The 20,007-nt window shown below is 40.3% G+C and overlaps 1 protein-coding gene across 1 annotated transcript in view; it reads left to right on the forward strand.

Moving 5' to 3' along the window:
* Positions 1 to 20,007, forward strand: part of rasa2 (RAS p21 protein activator 2) — a 172,582-nt gene that overhangs the window by 51,863 nt on the left and 100,712 nt on the right. The window contains exon 3 of the mRNA XM_072255071.1: positions 15,560 to 15,663. Within this exon, the coding sequence (XP_072111172.1) occupies positions 15,560 to 15,663 (104 nt within the window). The remainder of the gene's footprint in view (positions 1 to 15,559; positions 15,664 to 20,007) is intronic.

The raw sequence follows: 20,007 nt of genomic DNA on the forward strand, positions 1-20,007 counted from the left end.
ATCCTCACATCTGTGCCCTTTCCCTCCAGGTGTGTCAGGACAGTGTGAAGAGCTAATGAGATGGTATCCTCTGCGGACCTGTTTGCTTTATAGGCAAACTGATGCAAGTCCAGTGTAACAGGGATAGTGACTTTACTGTGGGAGAGGACCAATCTCTCAAAGCACTTCATTATTGTTGGTGTGAGGGCAACCGGATGATAGTCATTCAAATTGTTGATGTTTGTTTTCTTCTAGACAGGCACTATGATGGCTGACTTCAGGCACTTGGGGACTGTTGCCTGAGACAGAGACAAATTGAAAATTCCCGTAAATACATCAGCCAGTTGTTCAGTACAGTCTTTAAGTACCCATCCTGGAACTCCATCTGGGCCTGCAGCTTTTCGTGGATTGACCCTCTGCAGCGTACGCCTTACATCATGTGTGCTCAGTGTAAGAACCTGTTCATCCTCTATGGCCGGGATTCTTGCACTCCTCACATTGTTGTTAATTTTAAACTGGCAGAAGGTGTTGAGTTCATTGGCCAGTGTGACATCACTGTGGGGGCAGACAGGGTTACTCCTGTGGTCAGTAATAGCCCTGATGCCTTTCCACATGCTCCGATTGTTAGCACTGTTAAAGTGGTCCTCTACCCATTGCCTGTGGATGCCTTTGGCCTTTTTCATGCCTTTTTTCAGGTTTGACCTGGCAACACTGTATGCTGAGGGATCACCAGATTTAAAAGCATTATTGCGTGCTTCTAAAAGATTTTGTACTTCGTTATCCATCCACGGTTTCTGGTTTGGGAATATCTTTATTTTCTTGTCTACTGTTACACTGTCTGCACAACTGTTGATGTAGAAAAGCACATTTAATAAAGGGGAAAGTTTATTGCACAATGCACTTAGAAGGACCTATATATTTTTTGTAGAATTGAACATAAAGGAACAGCTTCCATAGACTTAATTGGTTAAAATAATGGTTAGTAGAACTAAATGCTTAGCATTTAGTTGAATATTTTAGACATAATATTTCATATTCCAAAAACAGCAAGAATTCCTCTTTTAGATGCTGCCTTTCATGTCGTTCCATTTTGGCCATATATGCAATCTTCACCACTAAGATTTTCAATTTTATCAATTGGTTATCTGAACTTAAAATTATTGAATTTATGTCTGACGTTTTGTAAGGGGGAATTGTAGGCCATCAGTGTCAGCATGAAGGAATCTCTCCTAGTCCTTTTTTCAAAGGGCCTGAATCTAATTTTACCACTATGTCTAATTTTCCTGGATCCACTTGACTAGCAGAAATTTGTCCGTTTACAAATTCTTTTAATTGATCTTGGTTAAATCGTTTTGAGATGTGCACTTAATCAATCAATCAAGGCATTGAAGGCTACTGGCCAAGTGTTGGATGATGAGATCAATGTGGATGGGTACCTACTGGTGGGTGTGGACGTGAAGGAAGGTTGACTTGTTTCCATGCTGTCTAGCACATTGGTCCTCAACCACTGGGCCGCAAAGCATGTGCTACTGGGTCACAAAGAAGCGATATGATTTGGCGATATGAGTCAGCTGCACCTTTCCTCATTCCCTGTCACGGCCACTGTTGAGCTTGAACGCACGCGAGGTCATTACGCAAGTGTCATCCATGTCAGCGCGGGAAGGAGATCAACTCCTCAAGCTTGCAAATGACGGTGGGCTGAAAAGTATGTTTGATATAACATCTCTGCTGGCATTCCGGATCAAAGTCAAGGCTAAATATCCTGAGATAGCCAAGAAAGCACTGAAAACGTTGCTTCCATTTCCAACGTTTTTCTGCGAAGCGGAGTTTTCTGCAATGAATGCAATGAAAACCGAATTGCGGAATAGACTGGACATAAGGAACCCCCTTCGAGTATCGCTGTCTCCCATCACCCTTCGATGGGACCGTCTTGTTGCAGGGAAACAAGCCCAGGGCTCCCACTGATTCAGCGATATTGGTGTGTTGCAATGATTTTATATGTTCATATGGGGAAAGTATGTGCTGTGTGTTTAATATCCAAATGTTACTTAAAATGTTATGATGCTATTGACTTACTTATATAACCATATAACAATTACAGCACGGAAATGGGCCATCTCTGCCCTTCTAGTCCGTGCCGAACGCTTACTCTCACCTAGTCCCACCGACCTGCACTCAGCCCATAACCCTCCATTCCTTTCCTGTCCATATACCTATGCAATTTTTCTTTAATGATAATATCGAACCTGCTTCTGCCACTTCTACTGGAAGTTCGTTCAACACTTACTTCAAGCTCCCCTGTCCTCCCCTGATAATTGACTTATCACAATATTCATGTGAGGAAAATATGCGCTGTGTGTTTAATATTAAATTTGTTAGATAAACCCTTTTAGAAATGAAATTGAGTGTATTAGCCACTTATCACCTATATTCTGGTCGTGATTAACACCCCCCCCCACCCCCGAACAGGATCGCCAAAAACGATTTATAGAGAAAAAATTGGCACGTACACTGGTGCCCACGCAAGGCTTCATGGTCATTGTAGTCTTTCTCTGGGTAAACACAATGTATCTGACTGCTACTCTTGTCCGTTTGTTAAACCCTGGGTATTTAACTCAACCAATCAGATTTCCCTGCCAGATGCAATGATATTGATGCAGTCTGAGTTCTCATACAGAACTTGCCTACAGTCCCATGATAGTTAGTGAATCTGTCCCATTGGCCTTCTAAGCACGTGTTTGTTCTATATAAGGACTGTACACAAATCGGATATTCGTAACCCAGGGAGAGTTGGTATGTATTTATCGAAAATAGCAGGGGAGTTTGGCACGTACATGAACCAATGAGCTAAATTTTCACAGATGAACTGAATGTGACTACATTCTATATCAAGACCACAAATGTTACTTGCCTAGGCTTTTCAACATCAGCTCTATACAAAGGATGACATGGTACATAGAATCAACACCACTTACAAGTTCCGCCCCATGTTTACACCAACTGAATTGAAAATATCACACTTGTTCGTCAGTGAGTCTGTAATACATGATGGAACTTCCTGTACAGCCAAAAGATTGCTGTGCTTCAATTATTGATGGATTATAGATGCCAATGACACCCAGAGTTTGAAAATGAATAATAGGAAAAAAGATCACCAGTCACTAATCTATCAGACTGGAAACCATACAGTTTGTGAATGCCTCTACATATCGCTGGTTTAGATTACTTAATGCTGTAAAAGTGAGAAATTGAACCTAGGTTATGAAGCTGAGATCATATTGCCCTAAAGAACTGTTTACCTTTGTAAGCTAACCCATAAGCAGCTTTATGCAACAAATATGTTGTGATGGTAGCAGAACATCTACGTGCAAGGCAAGGCTGAAATAATTCCATGTATCTCCATTTTTTTAGATTTGAAGTTTGTTATGTGACTGGATGAAGGGATGAATTGCTTGGAACAAAATTCAGTAAATATAAACAGGAAAACAGGAAATTCTTTGAATCAATTAACTTGGTGCAAATTTTTATTTGCAATTCAGATTTTGTTTGTATTTGTGCTCTGAAGATCTGTGGTGTCTTGGGATATACTCACAATAGGCAGCTAAATTATGCTTCCAATTAAATGTTTTCCAATTGTGGTTGTTTATTGCTTTGGCTGTTTTATTTAACTCTTACAGGTATTAACTAAGACCATAAGACAAAGGAGCAGAAGTTGGCCATTTGGCCCATCGAGTCTGCTCCGCCATTTTATCATGAGCTGATCCATTCTCCCATTTAGTCCCACTCCCCCACCTTCACACCATAACCTTTGATGCCCTGACTACACAGATATCTATCAATCTCTGCCTTAAATACACCCAATGACCTGACCTCCACTGCCGCCCGTAGCAACAAATTCCACAGATTCACCACCCTCTGGCTAAAAAAATTTCTTTGCATCTCTGTTCTGAATGGCGCCCTTCAATCCTTAAGTCATGCCCCACTGGACTCCCCCACCACTAGTACTAGACTCCCCCACCATGGGAAACAACTTTGCCACATCCACTCTGTCCATGCCCTTCAACATTCGAAATATTTCTATAAGGTCCGCCCTCATTCTTCTAAACTCCAAGGAATGCAGTCCAAGAGCAGTCAAATGTTCCTCATATGTTAACCCTCTCATTCCCGGAATCATTCTAGTGAATCTTCTCTGAACCCTCTCCAACGTCAGCACATGCTTTCTTAAATAAGGAGCCCAAAATTGCACACAGTACTCCAAGTGAGGTCTTACCAGTGCCTTATAGAGCCTCAACATCACATCCCTGCTCCTATACTCTATTCCTCTAGAAATGAATGCCAACATTGCATTCGCCTTCTTCACCACCAACTCAACCTGGAGGTTAACCTTAAGGGTATCCTGCATGAGGACTCCCAAGTCCCGTTGCATCTCAGAACTTTGAATTCTCTCCCCATTTAAATAATAGTCTGCCCATTTATTTCTTCTACCAAAGTGCATAACCATACACTTTCCAAAATTGTATTTCATTTGCCACTTCTTTGCCCATTCTTCCAATCTATCAAAGTCTCTCTGCAGACTCTGTTTCCTCAGCACTACCGGCCCCTCCACTTATCTTTGTATCATCGGCAAACTTAGCCGCAAAGCCATCTATTCCATAATCCAAATTGTTGATGTACAACATAAAAAGAAGTGGCCCCAATACAGACCCCTGTGGAACACCATTGGTAACCAGCAGCCAACCAGAATGGGATCCCTTTATTCCCACTCTTTGTTTCCTGCCAATCAGCCTACACTCTATCCAAGTATGTAATTTTCCCATAATTCCATGGGCTCTTACCTTGTTTAGCAACCTCATGTGCGGCACCTTGTCTAAGGCCTTCCGAAAATCCAAATACACAACATCCACTGCATTTCACTTGCCTAGCCTACTTGTAATTTCCTCAAAAAATTGTAATAGGTTTGTCAGGCAGGATTTTCCTTTAAGGAAACCATGCTGAGTTCTGCCTATCTTGTCATATGCCTCCAGGTACTCCGTAACCTCATCCTTGACAATCGGCTCCAACAACTTCCCAGTCACCGATGTCAAGCTTAACAGGTCTATAATTTCCTTTTTGCTTCCTTGCCCCCTTGTTAAATAGCGGAGTGACATTTGCAATATTCCAGTCCTCCGGAACCATGCCAGAATCTTTTGACTTTTGAAAGATCATTGCAAATGCCTCCGCAATCTCCACAGCTACTTCCTCTAGAACACGAGGGTGCATTCCATCTGGTCCAGGAGACTTATCTACCCTTAGACTATTCAGCTTACTGAGTACTTTCTCTGTCGTAATTGTGACTGCGCACACTTCTCTTCCCTGACACCTTTGAGTGTCCAGTATACTGCTGTCTTCCTCAGTGAAGACTGATGCAAAATACTCGTTCAGTTCCTCCACCATCTCCTTATCTCCCATTACAATTTCTCCAGCATCATTTTCTATCAGTCCTATATCTACTCTCACCTGTCTTTTGCTCTTTATATACTTGAGAAAGCTTTTAGTATCCTCTTTGATATTATTTGCTAGCTTCCTTTCATAGTTAATCTTCTCCCTCTTAATGGCCTTTTTAGTTTCCTTTTGTAAGCTTTTAAAAACTTCCCAGTCCTCTATCTTCCCACTAATTTTTGCTTCCTTTTATGCCCTTTGCTTTGCTTTAACTTTGGCTTTGACTTCTCTTGTCAACCATGGTTGCATCCTTTTTCCATTTGAAAATTTCTTCTTTTTTGGAATATATCTGTCTTGCACCTTCCTCACTTCTCACATAAACTCCAGCCGCTGCTGCTCTGCCGTCCTTCCCAGTCAACTTTGGCCAGTTCCTCTCTCATGCCACTGTAATTTCCTTTACTCCACTGAAATACCGACATATCGGATTTCAGCTTATCTTTCTCAAATTTCACAGTGATCTCAATCACGTTATGATCACTGCCTCCTAAGGGTTCCTTCACTTCAATCTCTCTAATCACCTCTAGTTCATTACACAATACCCAATCTAGTACAGCCAATCCCCTAGTGGGCTCAACAACAAGCTGTTCTAAAACACCATCTCGTAGACATTCTACAAATTCTCTCTCTTGAGATCCAGTGCCGACCTGATTTTCCCAATCAACTCACGTATTAAAATTCCCCACAATTATCATAACACTTACCTTCTGACAAGCCTTTTCTATTTTCTGTTGTAATTTGTAGTCCATATCACTGCAGCTGTTAGGAGGCCTATATATAACTGCTATCAGGATCCTTTTACCCCTGCTATTTCTTAGCTCAACCCATAAATATTCTACACCTTCCGATCCTATGTCACCTCTTTCTAATGATTTAATATGATTTCTTACCAATAAAGTCACGCCACCCCCTCTTGCCTACCTGCCTATCCTTCTGATACACCGTGTGTCCTTGGATGTTCAGCTCCAAGAGACATGCATCCTTTAACCACGTCTCAGTGATGGCCACAATATCATACCTGCCAATCTGTAGCTGTACGACAAGATCATCCACCTTATTCCTTATGCTGCATGCATTTAAGTATAACACCTTAAGTCCAGTATTTGGTACTTTTTGCTTTGATTGCACTGTAACTTTAGTGCACTGCAATTCATCCCAATGGCTGCAAATTTGTCCCATCACCTAACTGTCCTTCCTGGCATCTTTACTGCTCACTATCTTAGATTTATTTCTGTTTTCCCCCTCCTCTGCTCCATCATTCTGGTTCCCATCCCCCTGCCAAATTAGTTTTAAACCCTCCCTAACAGCTCTATTAAACCTTCCCGCCAGGAGTGATGGTCCCCTTCGGGTTCAGGTGTAACCCGTCCTTTTTGAACAGGTCATACTTCCCCCAGAAGAGGTCCCAATGATCCAAGAATCTGAAGCCCTGCCCCTTACACCAGTTTCTCAGCCACGCATTCATCTGCCTGATCTTACTATTCTTGCCCTCTGTAATTAAGTAATACAGTAACTTGTACTGTGCAGTGTTGTACTCTTGACCTGGAAAATGAGGATGCAGTTGTCACATTTTGACTGTTATTATGGTTAATCATTTTGTGAAGAGAATGAAGTAGTAGCACAGAAGCATACTTTTCTCATATCCTTAAAGCATTCCTTCCAGTGGCAGGGTAGAGCTTTTTTTTCCATTTATTATTTCAGAGGATGTGGAAATCACTTGCAATTCTCTATATCCACTTGCTCTTGAACAAAAGAAAGCAATTATATTGGTGGATCTGAAATCTTATAAAAGCCAGACTGGGTAAGGTGAGCAGATTCCCTTTCCTGATGTATAGTGGTGAAACTGTTGGATTTTTATGATAATCTGGTAGTTTAAAGGTTACCGTTGCCAAGGCTACCTTTTTAAAAATATACCTTATTTATTTCATTGTATTTGAATTCTCTAGCAGTCAGTGTAGATCATCGTTCAATAACTTAATAGCAGTGCTACTGAATCCCATGTGTGTAGAATATCATTCCCTCCGAATTCCCCCTATTATGGTTGCATCTGCTTTCTCAATAGAGTCCAAATGTTTGCTAAAGGGACAGACCTTACTTTGTCCTAGTGCCTTCATTGCATCTGATTTGATAACATGATGGAATTCATATACAGTAGCTAAATATGGTAAATAATAAAACCACCATCTTTAACTTCCATTCTTATCTGTGCAGCCCCTTCCTGGCTACTCCCGAGGCTAAAATATGTTTTTTGTTCTTGTGATCTGTTATAAACCAGACTCCACATAAACTGTGTTGTGGTTGACCCCAAGATTAAATTTTTATCTTGTCCTGTCATCAAGATTATACAAGCCCACCACTACAAGCTGAACTCCAACTGCCCTGATTAGTTCACCTGCTGTTTATAAATCATTATGAATGATTTTGCTTCAGGTTTAAAGTATTTCAGTGCTTTCCTGGTAGATAATTTACCACACTTAAACATCACGTTGTCCAATATTCAGCTGCTGTAACCTACTTAGGACATAGTATATAGAACATTGCAACACTACACAGACCCTTCAGCCCACAGTTTTGTGCCTACCTTTTAACCTACACCCAAGATCAATGTAACCCTTAATCCTAAACACTGACGCCTTCACGTGTCCCCATCTAGCTCTTCTAGGTCTATTCATAAGCTCCTTCCTGGATACCTTGTAACTCTCAAGAGCCCTGTCTGTTCCTTCCTTCCTGAACCTTAAGCATGTTTCATTCTTCCTCCTGATTCTTGCAAATCATGGTTCTACTTATTTTGTAAACCATCCTGCCATCCTTTCCCTAGGACAAACAACCTATGGAAGTGCTCCTAAACAAACTCCACATTTCCGTTGTGCAAACCCAATTTACGCTCCCAAATTCCTGCGTATTAGCATCATAATTTGCCCTCCCCCAATTAACTAATTTCTCATTTCTCATTTCTCCTACTTCTGTCCAAGGTTTTGGTAAATGTCAGAGCATTTTGGTCACTGTCTCCAAACTGCTCACTCACCAAGGGATGCTTGTCCCAAGCTTTATTCATCTTGCCTACCAAGTGTCCACTAGCCAGTTTAGTATTGTTACATTATCTCAAATGTTCTCATCCATATATTTGAATCCCTTCACATCTTTACCTGATCGTCTGTAACTTGTTGGTTTCTTGTTTCATTGTATTAGTTTGGCTCATCCATTGGCTGTTTAGACCCTAACTTTTGAAGCTCCCTTTCTTAAATAGCTTCATTTATCTTTCTCTGTCATTCTTTCTTTTACGCACTCATTTTAAAACATCTGTTGGACCAAACTTTTTGCCTCATTATCAAATTGTCTGCTATTGCTCCTTTGCAATGCCTCATGATGATTCACTCAACAAAGATTCATATGAATACTTGTATTTTGCTCTGTATAAAAAACATTATTACCCCTGCTCATCTGTTACATCTCTCTCTTCCATATGCACAGTTGGCCATGCGTTAAAAAAAATTGTGGAATTTGACATCATCTAGGGTTCTAGGAAGTGTTAGAAGATTTGTTTACAGAAACCTCAAACCATTTACTGAAAAGCCTTTACCTACAAACCTCAGAATGTAAGGAAGCCACATGTGTTTTTTAATAATGTGAATGCTGTGAGGTGTCTTGGAACAATAATTATCCAGCAGTTATCCTGTTTTCATTATACTATAAACATGTGAAAGGAGAATGAGAGATAGATAAGGAATGGTCATAAAAAGGGAAATCAATAAATTGATTTTAAAAACAATTTTAACAACATCAGGAAATATATAAACCTGCTGGGTTTGAAGATGTGAGATATTTTAATCTTGACCTTTATTAAATTACAAATACTAAAGAACAAATGCTTTATTAAACTTATCTTTCATCAGTTAAAGTGACTGAAAGCATTAATTATTTGAGTATTATAAATCTGGATTCACTAATTAGTGGAATGACAGTTATGAGCCTCATGTTCCCTTATTTGGAGGGAAGTGGTTAGGATAACACTTGTAGCTGCTTAAACTATAAGCCTCTCTGCCCCTCCTTGTAAACAGAATCTTTCGCCAAACTATTTTGGCATTTTATCTAATATCTCTTGTGTACCTTGCTTGGCTTAGTGTGGTCTAATTTGATTAAAGATAAAAAGAAGAAAATTCTGGAAGGCCTCAGCAAGACCTGCAGCACGCAAGATAGCATTGCTTCCAGTGAATGGCAAACTGTCATCCAAACTGATATTAGTGTCGTGGTGAAGGAAATAGTTGATTATGATACATAACTGATGTTTATGATAACTTTAATATGCTTTTCCATTACTAGCCTTTGAAGCTGAAGTTCTTCAGTGTCGAATTTAGCAAAAAAATATGAAAAGAAATTCTCATAAGGTACAAGGAAATAGAATTGGTACAGAGCTGAATTTGATAAGCTAGCTTCCAGTAACTGCCAGTTGCAAAAACTTCTTCCATGGTTGAGGTTTGGAATTGCTACTTTTAACTTTAATTAAGGAATTTTCTACTTACACATTTCAAGAGAATTAGTGCAGTATTGAAATAAAATTAATTTGCTTTGTTTTCTATGTCGTCTCGTCTGAAATAGATTTAGGAAAGAATAAAAGATATTGAGATGACCAGAACCTCCCGAACACGAGTAGGTATATTGTTTTTCCTGGTGAAATGCAAGTCAATAAGAATAGAATGTGGTAAAAGTCAGTAAAGTAGCAACATTTAAAGTAGAGCTAGCAAGATTCTGCTCCAACTTTATACATCCTTGGTAAGATGTCAGTTGGAGTTTTGTATGCAGTTCTGTTCACTGAAGTATAGGAAGGACACGATGGCTACTGGAGAGGGTGCAGCTGAAATTCACCAGGATGTTGTCTGGGTTGGAGCACTTCATTTATCAAGAGAGACTGGAGAAGCTGGGTCTGTTCTCCTTGGAACAGAGGAAGTTTAGAGGGCATGTGAATTTAAGTGTATAAAATTATGAGGGGCGGAGAAGGGGTGACTGCAGAAAATTGTAACCCACGTCAGAAGTAGTTTAAACTATGCTATATGGGTTTGGGGTAGAGATGAAGGTTAAGTCTTGTCTAAACTTTGTCACATGCTGTGAGCAGAATTATCTGCAGCTTAATGTGAAAAAGACTAAGGAGCTGGTGGTAGACCTGAGGAGAGCCAAGGTACCGGTGACCCCTGTTTCCATCCAAGGGGTCAGTGTGGATATGGTGGAGGATTACAAATACCTGGGGATACGAATTGACAATAAACTGGACTGGTCAAAGAACACTGAGGCTGTCTACAAGAAGGGTCAGAGTCATCTCTATTTCCTGAGGAGACTAAGGTCCTTTAACATCTGCCGGACGATGCTGAGGATACTCTACGAGTCTGTGGTGGCCAGTGCTATCATGTTTGCTGTTGTGTGCTGGGGCAGCAGGCTGAGGGTAGCAGACACCAATAGAATCAACAAACTCATTCATAAGGCCAGTGATGTGGGGATGGAACTGGACTCTGTCACGGTAGTGTCTGAAAAGAGGATGCTGTCTAAGTTGCATGCCATCTTGGTCAATGTCTCCCATCCACTACATAATGTACTGGTTGGGCACAGGAGTACATTCAGCCAGAGACTCATTCCACCGAGATGCAACACAGAGCGTCATTGGAAGTCATTCCTGCCTGTGGCCATCAAACTTTACAACTTCTCCCTTGGAGGGTCAGACACCCTGAGCCAATAGGCTGGTCCTGGATTTATTCCATAATTTACTGGCATAATGTACATATTACTATTTAACTATTTATGGTTCTATTACTATTTATTATTTATGGTGCAACTGTAACGAAAACCTGTTTCCCCCGGGATCAGAAAAGTATGACTATGACTAAGTGGGAAGAGATTTGGAGGGAAAATGAGAGGGACCTCACGAAGAGTGTAATGTAGCTGAAGCCCATTGCCTAAGAGTGGTTGAAGCTGGTTGCTGAAATCATTTAAGTAGTAGCAAGAAAAAGTTTGTGGACCCTTTGCAATTATCTGGTTTTCTGCATTAGTTACTCATAAAATGTGTTCTGATCTTCATCTAAGTCACAATGATAGACAAACACAATCTGCCTAAAACTAATAACACACAAACAATTGTACTTCCTCTTGTCAATACTGAGTACACCATTTAAACAATCACTGTCTAGATTCAAAAAAGAATGTGAACCTCTGGGGTTAATGCCTTATACAAAAGCTATTTGGAGTCAGGCATTCCAATCATTGAGATGAGATTAGAGGTGCCCTGCCCTGTTACTGACAGAGCCAGCTCTTATCGAGAAAGATCTGTTTATGTGCACTTTTTGGCAAAAATGCATACACCTTTGTTTGGAGGAAAAAGGGCACTGCATATCAACACCAAAACCTCATCCCATCTGTGAAACATGATGGAAGGAGCATCATGGTTTGGGACTGCTTTGCTTCCTCAGGGCCTGGACAGCTTGCAATCATTGAGGGAACCATGAATTCAAAATTGTATCAAGACATTTTGCAGGAGAATGACAGGGTAGTGGTCTGTCACCTGAAGCTTAATAGAAGTTTGGTGCTGCAGCAAGACAATGATCTGAAACACAAAAGTAAATCAACAACAGAATGGTTTAAATAGAAGAAAATTTGTGTTTTGGCATTACTAAGTCAGAGTCCAGACCTTAGCCCAATTGAGATGCTGTGGCATGATCTGAGAAGGCCAGGTATCTCAGAATTACTGATGAACTGAAACAGTTTTGTATGGAAGAATGGTCTAAAATTCCTCCTTGCTGTTGTGCACATCTGATCAGCTACAGGAAATGTTTGGTGGAGGTTGTTGCGGCTGAAGGAGGTTCTACCAGTTATTAAATACAAGGGTTCATGTACTTTTTCCAGCATAGACTGTGAATGATTAAACATTGTGTTCAATAAAGACATGAAAAGTACAGTTGTTTGTGTTATTACTTTAGGCAGATTGTGTTTGCCTATTATTGTGACTTGGATGGCAATCAGATCACATTTTATGAGTAATTAATGCAGAAAACTAGGTAATTGCAAAGGGTTCACAAACTTTTTCTTGCACCTGTAGGTTAGCACTTGAATTGCCCAGGTGTAGAAGACGGTGGACCAAGTTCTGGGTGATGGGATTGATATGACATGAATAAGTTGTATGGAATGCGCCTGATTTCCAGTTGGCTCTTTTTGTTCACTGTATGATTCATAGTTTTGTGTTGAGTTTGCATATATTTCCCTGTGATTGTATGGGTTTCCTCTAGGCGCTCTCTGTATGATGTGTGTAGTTGATGGCAGTGTAGACTTGGTGGGCCAAAAGGTCAGTTTCCATGTTACCTCGCTATGACTTTGTGACTTCAAAAGGTGATTGTTGACATGTGGCAGATGTACATTCACACTTTAGTGGAAGATGACAAGTAGTGAATATAACACAATGTTTGAAGGAGGGCACAATCAGCAACCCTGGGTGTGAGCTTTATTTTTAACTACTTCACCATGTAAAATGGACAAATGATTTCAGCTAGTGTTACAATGGATTGTTTAGTTTATCACCTAAGGCACTTCATGTTGGAATATCACAAAATTTGATAATGAAGCTTGCACAAGGAAATGGGTTTAAGAGTATTTTTTAAAAAAATACTGCCAATGGTGAAATGATTAAAATGAAGACAGAATTGATCGGTTCTGGAGTGGTGGAAGTAAGATACAGTAGCTTTGGAAACCAGGCTGAGAACTTTTAACACGTGGATCAGATGCTGAAGTTGTTCAGTGATGGGTGACAAAGACTTGTGAGCTGAAGATTTGGGGCTGTAAAAGACATTAAGTTGTTAAGTCTAAACGTAATAAAAGACAAAGATGAGGCTTGAGTGGCAAATGAATTCAGTCATGGGGAACCAAGGTGAGTTCAGATATAGATGTAATCTTGGTGATGGAACTGATTATTTGTTGCAAATTTGGCCAATATCTCAAACATCTTGCACAGTGAGATTTCCTGCATTTTAGCTTGCAATTTATCTTGTTGTTGTGACTCACTTTAATGTGGGGAAATAATTACTGTGACCATTTTTAACTTCCATCAGCCTTTCTGAAGAGAATATTGTGTTGCCCCATTTCAACATTCTGTTCCCATGTATGGACCAAAGACTCTGAGTCAACAGTGTTCAATTCATGTGTGGTTATTGTTGGCAGAAATACCCTTTTTCATTTTGAAATTTTGGCACTTCCATCCAAAGTTTACATTCGATATTCTTTATTTCAATTGCACTGCTGGGTATATTTATCTGCTATTAAGAGTGTAGAACAAAAACATGAGGGTGTTCTTAATCACACCTTACCCTGCCAACCTCCTTTCGTGCTTCTACTTGGATTGCTGAAGGTGCAGATTGTCCTATTGAGTGCTGTGTAAAGGATTTGAGGCAGAGGTGAAACCAAACATAAAACCATATTAACGTTCATCTGTAAAAGTTGGGAATAAAAATGGATGGAAATGTTAAACCCTTCTGTAGGTGTTATCAAACAATTGCGCGACTTCGCAGGATTTCCATTAGTTCAAAATCCTGAATGTGGTTCCACTCAATTGACTTATGGCTCCCAGAGGGTGGATTTTGTTAACAAAATGCATGAGAGAATAGGCAGTCTTTCATTCCAAACTAAAGCAACAGATGTGGAGAAGCAGGTGGTAAATTAACTTCTCCTTTTTTCCCTTTCAGTTCCTCCAATTATGTTTTCCAGCATAATGTTGCCAAACCATTGTCCATTTACTGCCCGGTTGAATGATTAGCATATTGATGATATATTTTGAGCTTAGATGAGAAAAAAATGTGGCTATTAAATTCTGTTTAATTGGGTTTTTCCGAGTGTTTTGGTAATCATATATGCTTCATTACATTTTCTTTGTTCTTCAGTCTTCAAATTTTAACACTGACAAACTTTTATTGCATCTAATTCTGCTTTGGGGGAAAAATATGCCAATTCCTACCTATTCTGATGCTAGACCTGGGAACAGCAAAAGACAATTGTATTAAAAAGCCTAAATGAATTCTGGTGGTTGATGGTATTGCAAAAGGATCTGAAATAATTTCTGTTGGAATGATAAACTTGCCCAATCCTCCCTGTGACTAAATGCAGTTCAGGTTCAGATTGCTTACTGTTTGAATATTTGACGTATGTGATTATAAGCTACCGTTTTTTATCAGGCACAGCCAAAAATATTTTCTTTTGTTTTGGAATCTGTAAATTACAAGAGTAACACTGAAATATAAAGTTATGAGATTACTTGGTGTTGCAAAGAGCACTTGACTTTAGTATGCTATCTATGGGAGCTTAAATGATTTTCTTTTATTTGGTTTTATTTTGCTGCTTCAGGCTGTGTGATCTCTTAGAGAACTACATGTCATTTGTAAATTTCTAGGTTAATAATACTGTTCATATTTGGATCAATAGTTGCTCACGTTGTGGTACTTCAAGAAGTGGAGTGATTGTAAGTCATTATTGCTGAGTCCTCAAGATCTTTTCTTAAAAACTTCATGGTTGAAGCTTTGATCAATTCATCCAATCAATTGTGTGCAGTAAAGATTGATTTTCATCTGGGTACTATTACACTTTGACAGCCTGTTGACACCAGGTTGAATGTCTAGATTCTTGTTCTTTTTGAGCCCATAATTTCAAAGGCAGAGTGCAATGATATGAGCATAGTATTTGAAATATCATTGAAAAGGTGTGATTGATGTGGATCCTGTGTGTGGTTTTCGTTCTGGCAAAATACAGTATATTTCTTGTGGAAATCATTGGTTGTATTTGAATCTAAGAAGCATTTTGTGTTATTTGAAGATGTTTATATGGATGGAGATCTACTTTGAAATTCTAAATGTATTCAGTCAGAGCATTTCCTTTATCTTATTGCACTTTCTTTGTGATCCTGAGCTCCAATTATAGTTCAGAATTTTTATAGCATTTCATTCAAAGTTTATGAATATGTTTATTTGTGGAAGAATAAGAGATATATTGTCAATAATAATGAATAGTTTAATGACCATTTTTATCTTTAAATATTTGTTGTTTTGCTAGAATGTATTAATCTCATGTTGCAACTTTGTTTTTCTTGCAGCCCTTTTTATGGTGAAGACTTTTACTTTGAAATCCCCAGAAGTTTCCAGTACCTCTCTTTTTATATCTATGATAAGAATTTTTTCCAAAAGGATCTGCCCTTTGGTAAGTTAGTGCAACCATAATTTGCAATGATATTATCCTTGTCCTAAATACCTGGAAGTGTTCCTGCACTTAAAGAGAATAATAATGATATGCTGCGTTTGCAGTTAGATCAGGCTTTGGAGTTGGAATGTGCTGGTTGTTGACATGGACAATCACCAAATTTGTCTGACAAAAATGTGCAATGTGGATGGGAGAGAAACACGACCGTACCTTATCTAAGTATTAATCTGGCTCCATTCTGTATTCTAGATGCTTAAACACCTTGGAATAAAGGAATAAAGCAATAACTTAACTAATAATTAAATATTCTGAAAAACTCTTGTTGGGCTTTCAATGCCATAGGTGCTTACCATCTAGCTTTCTGATCTACGTCTTGGCCCAACTTCCAGAAATATTCCAGCACACTTCCTCAGACCTACAGGCCCTTAGTGAGGCAGCAAGCTCAGATGCAGTAAGAATTGTATATGGTATTTACTTATTGGATGGTGGTAATTGTAGCAGTATGGAAGTCAAGTAGTAAATAGTGACTTTTATTTTGTGCCCAATTCTTCAAACTATTTTACCAGAAGTACTTTTATCAAGTCCAATGCAATATTAATTGTTTTTTTTCTAAGTAAATATTAAGATTTTATGATCTATACGGTTTCACAACATCAATAGTCTTATACTTAGATATTCCCTTCAAGCTTATTTATTAACTGCAGAGTGCCAACACAAAAAACATTTTAAAAAGAGCATTTCTGAAAATTTAACGCTTAACATCAATTTGCCTGTTTTCTAATTGTGGAAGTGAAAGGACAATCTGTTGCAAAGATTTTTCTTAATACTCTTCTGCTACCTGATCACCCATGGGTGCTTTGAATGGTGGAGCAGATTGAAGCCTCCATGGTTGCCATCTTCTGGTTTCCATGTTTCTATGGTTGAGTTATTTACTTTGTAGTTAGTTTGTGGACAGTCATTTCTATATTTGAAATAATCAGAGTGTACCTGTTAAGGTCCTTGCAGCAGTAGAATTAGCAGTTTTTAAAATAATCTAGAGGGGATCTCCTACAGATCTGTAAACTATTGAGACTAACTTTCATGGGGGAATATCTGGTTCTTCTGCTGGGATTTACTTCTAAATTGAATTTTAAGACAGAATGTGAAATGCAAAAATTGAATTAGTTGTTAAAAACTCTGCAATCTTCTTCTATTGATTATGCTGATCATCAGAAAAATTGTGCCAGAACAAGTACAGTGCAATTGAATAAATTTCAAGTAAACATATGAACACAAGTGTTTAAATCAAGGTGTGGAGAACTTACTGCTATGTATAGTTCTAGATATTGGGTTCTAAAGATGGACACCATTTACAAAACTGGACATGAGTGATAGATAATTTATCCTGTTTGGCCAGTATGTAAAACCAGTCTTTTCCCTCATTTAAGTGCATGTATCCATATTGTGTATGATTAAGCATTTCCTCAGCATAAACTCACAAAATGCTAGAGGAGTTCAGCAGGTTAGGCAGCATCTATGGGAATGAACAAACAATCGACATTTCAGGCCAAGACCCTTCATCTACACTGGAAAGGAAGGGAGAAGATGCCAGAATAAAATTGGGAGGGAGGGGATGGAGAACAAACCAGAGGGTGATAGGTGAAGCCAGGTGGATGGGAAAGGAAAAGGGCTGGAGAGGAAGGAATCTGACAGGAGTGGAGAGGGGACCATGAGAGAAAGAGAAGAAGATTGAGCACCAGTGGGAGGTGATGGATAGATGCTTTATTGATCCCAAAAGAAATTACAAAGTCACAGTAGCATTACAAGTGCACAGATATACAAATATACAAATATTAGAAGAGAAGTAAAAAAATAAAAAAATAAGTTACCTCAAGTAGTCTAACAGGTGAAGGTCATTGCTTCCCTGGCTATAGGTTGACTTATTATAGAGCCTAATGGCCAAGGTTAAGAATGACCTCATATAGCGCTCTTTGGAGCAGCCTTAGTCCGTTACCAAAAGTGCTCCTCTGTTCAACCAAGGTGACACGCAGAGGGTGAGAAACATTGTCCAGAATTGCCAGGATTTTTTGTAGGGTCCTTTGTTCTATCACAGCCTTCAGTGTATCCAGTTTGACTCTTGTAACAGAGCCAGCCTTTCTGATCAGTTTATTGAGCCTATTGGCATCACCCGTGTTGATGCCATTACCCCAGCACACCGCTGCATAGAAGATTGTACTGGCAACAACAGACTGGTAGAACATGTGAAGGAGAGGACTGTGTACTCAAAGGACCTTAGTATCGTCAGGAAGTTGAGGCAGGTGAGGAGAAGAAGCAAGAGGCCAGAGTGGGGGAAAGAAGAAAGGAGGGGAAAAAATTACTGGAAGGAGAAATTAATGTTCGTGCCTTCAGGTTGGAGGCTATCCAGATGGAACATGGTGTGTTGCTTCTCCAACCTTGAGAGTAGCCTCATCGTGGCAGAGGAGGCGGCCATGGACCGACATGTTGGAACAGGAATGAAGGTGGGAATTAAAATAGTTGGACCCTGGCAAATTCCACATTTTGTGGATGGAGCAGAGGTATTGACAAAACAGTCCCCCAGTTTATGTCAGATCTCACTAAAGTAGAGGAGGCTGCATTGGGACTGCCAGATATGATAAATGACCTCAACAAGATTCGTGGGTGAAGTGTTGCTTCACTTGAAAGGACTGTTTCGGGCCCTGAATGTGGATGAGGGAAGAGGTGAATGGGCAGGTGTAACACTTCTGTCACTTGCAGGGATACGTGCCAAGAGGGTGATTAGTGGGGAAGGAGCGAGCCCTGTGGGAAGAGGAGAGTGGAAGGGAGATGGATGTGTTTGATGGTAAGATTCCGTTGAAGGTTGCGGAGAGTGATGTGTTGGATGCAGAGGCTTGTGGTGAGGTAGCTGAGGACAAGAGTGACTCTATCCCAGCTAAGGCGGCTGGAAGATGGTGTTAGCACTGATATCTGGGAAATGGAGGAGATGTGGGAGAGGGTAGCATCAAAGGGGAGGAAGAGAAAACCCCTCTTTGAAGAAAGAGGACATCTCTGATGTCCTGAAAAGGAAAGCCTCATCTAGGGAATGGATGCACTGGAGACGAAGGAACTGAAGAAAGGGAATAGCACTTTTATAGGAGACGGGGTAGGAAAAGGTACAGTCAAGATAGCCGTGGGAATCGGCGGGTTTATAAAAGGTGCCGGTAGACAGTTAGTCTCCAGAGATCAAGAAGAGATAGACCTAGTGAACTTTAGTACAGTGTGGAAGTTGGAGGCAAAGTTGAAGAAATTGAGGAGCTTAGCATGGGTGTGTGAAGCAGCACCAATGCAGTCATCAATGTAGTGCAGAAGGAGTTGTGGAGCATTACCAGGGAAGGCCTGGAACATGAACTGGTCCACATAGCCAACGAAAAGGCAGGCATAGCTGGGGCCCATGCGGGTGCCTTTGAGTGTGAAGAAAATGGGAGGAGCCAAAGAAACCTGTTGAGTCTGAGGACCAGTTCTGCCAGACAGGAGGATGGTGGAGGGGAACTGGTTGGGTCTTTTGGTGAGAAAGATGTGAGAATTTTAAGGCTTTCTTGATGGGGATAGAATTGTATAGGGTCTGAACATCCACGGTGAAAATTATACTGTCAGGTCCAGGGAATTGAAAGTTGTTAAGATCTGGAGCATGTGAGGTTTCGTGGATGTTGAGGGGCAGGGACTGAACCAATGGGGATAGAATGGAGTTGAGGTATACGGACACAAGTTCAGTGGTGCGGGACAGGAAAAGACAATGGGCCTACCCAGGCAGTCAGGTTTGTAGATCTTGGGCAGAAGGTAGAAGTGAGCAGTGTGGTGGGTAAGGGAACTATGAGTTTGGTGAACTGAATGGGGGTTCACCAGAGTTGATGGTGGTGCGGGAGACAATAGCCTGATGGTACTGAGTGGGAGGTCCTTTTCAAGGGGTCAGTAAGAGAAGGTGTCAAAAAGTTGCTTCCTGGCCTTAGTAAGGTGGAGGTCAGTCCATCACAATATAGCAGCACCCCCTTTACCTGCAGGTTGGGATTGGTGCAGAGAGAATGGAGGGCAGTGCATTCTGAGGGGGTAAGGTTCAAGGAGGAGAGAGGGTGCTGAAGATTGATGTCTCATGGGCAAATAGAGATTAAAAGATCCAGAGCAAACAGAGAACCAGAGTGTGTATTCAAGAAGAGGAGGAGGGTTGGAGATGGGGGAAGGGGTCATTGGTGCGGATTTTAGAACTTTTTCCAAAGAAGTAGACTTGGAGCATTGTGGCGGGCAAAGAGGGTCAATTGTAAGGCCCTTGCTGAGGACAGAATGCTCTACCTCAGAGGGGAAAGTTGGAGGGAT

This window comes from Mobula birostris, chromosome 4 (assembly GCF_030028105.1).
Source record: "Mobula birostris isolate sMobBir1 chromosome 4, sMobBir1.hap1, whole genome shotgun sequence".
Lineage (NCBI taxonomy): Eukaryota > Metazoa > Chordata > Chondrichthyes > Myliobatiformes > Myliobatidae > Mobula > Mobula birostris.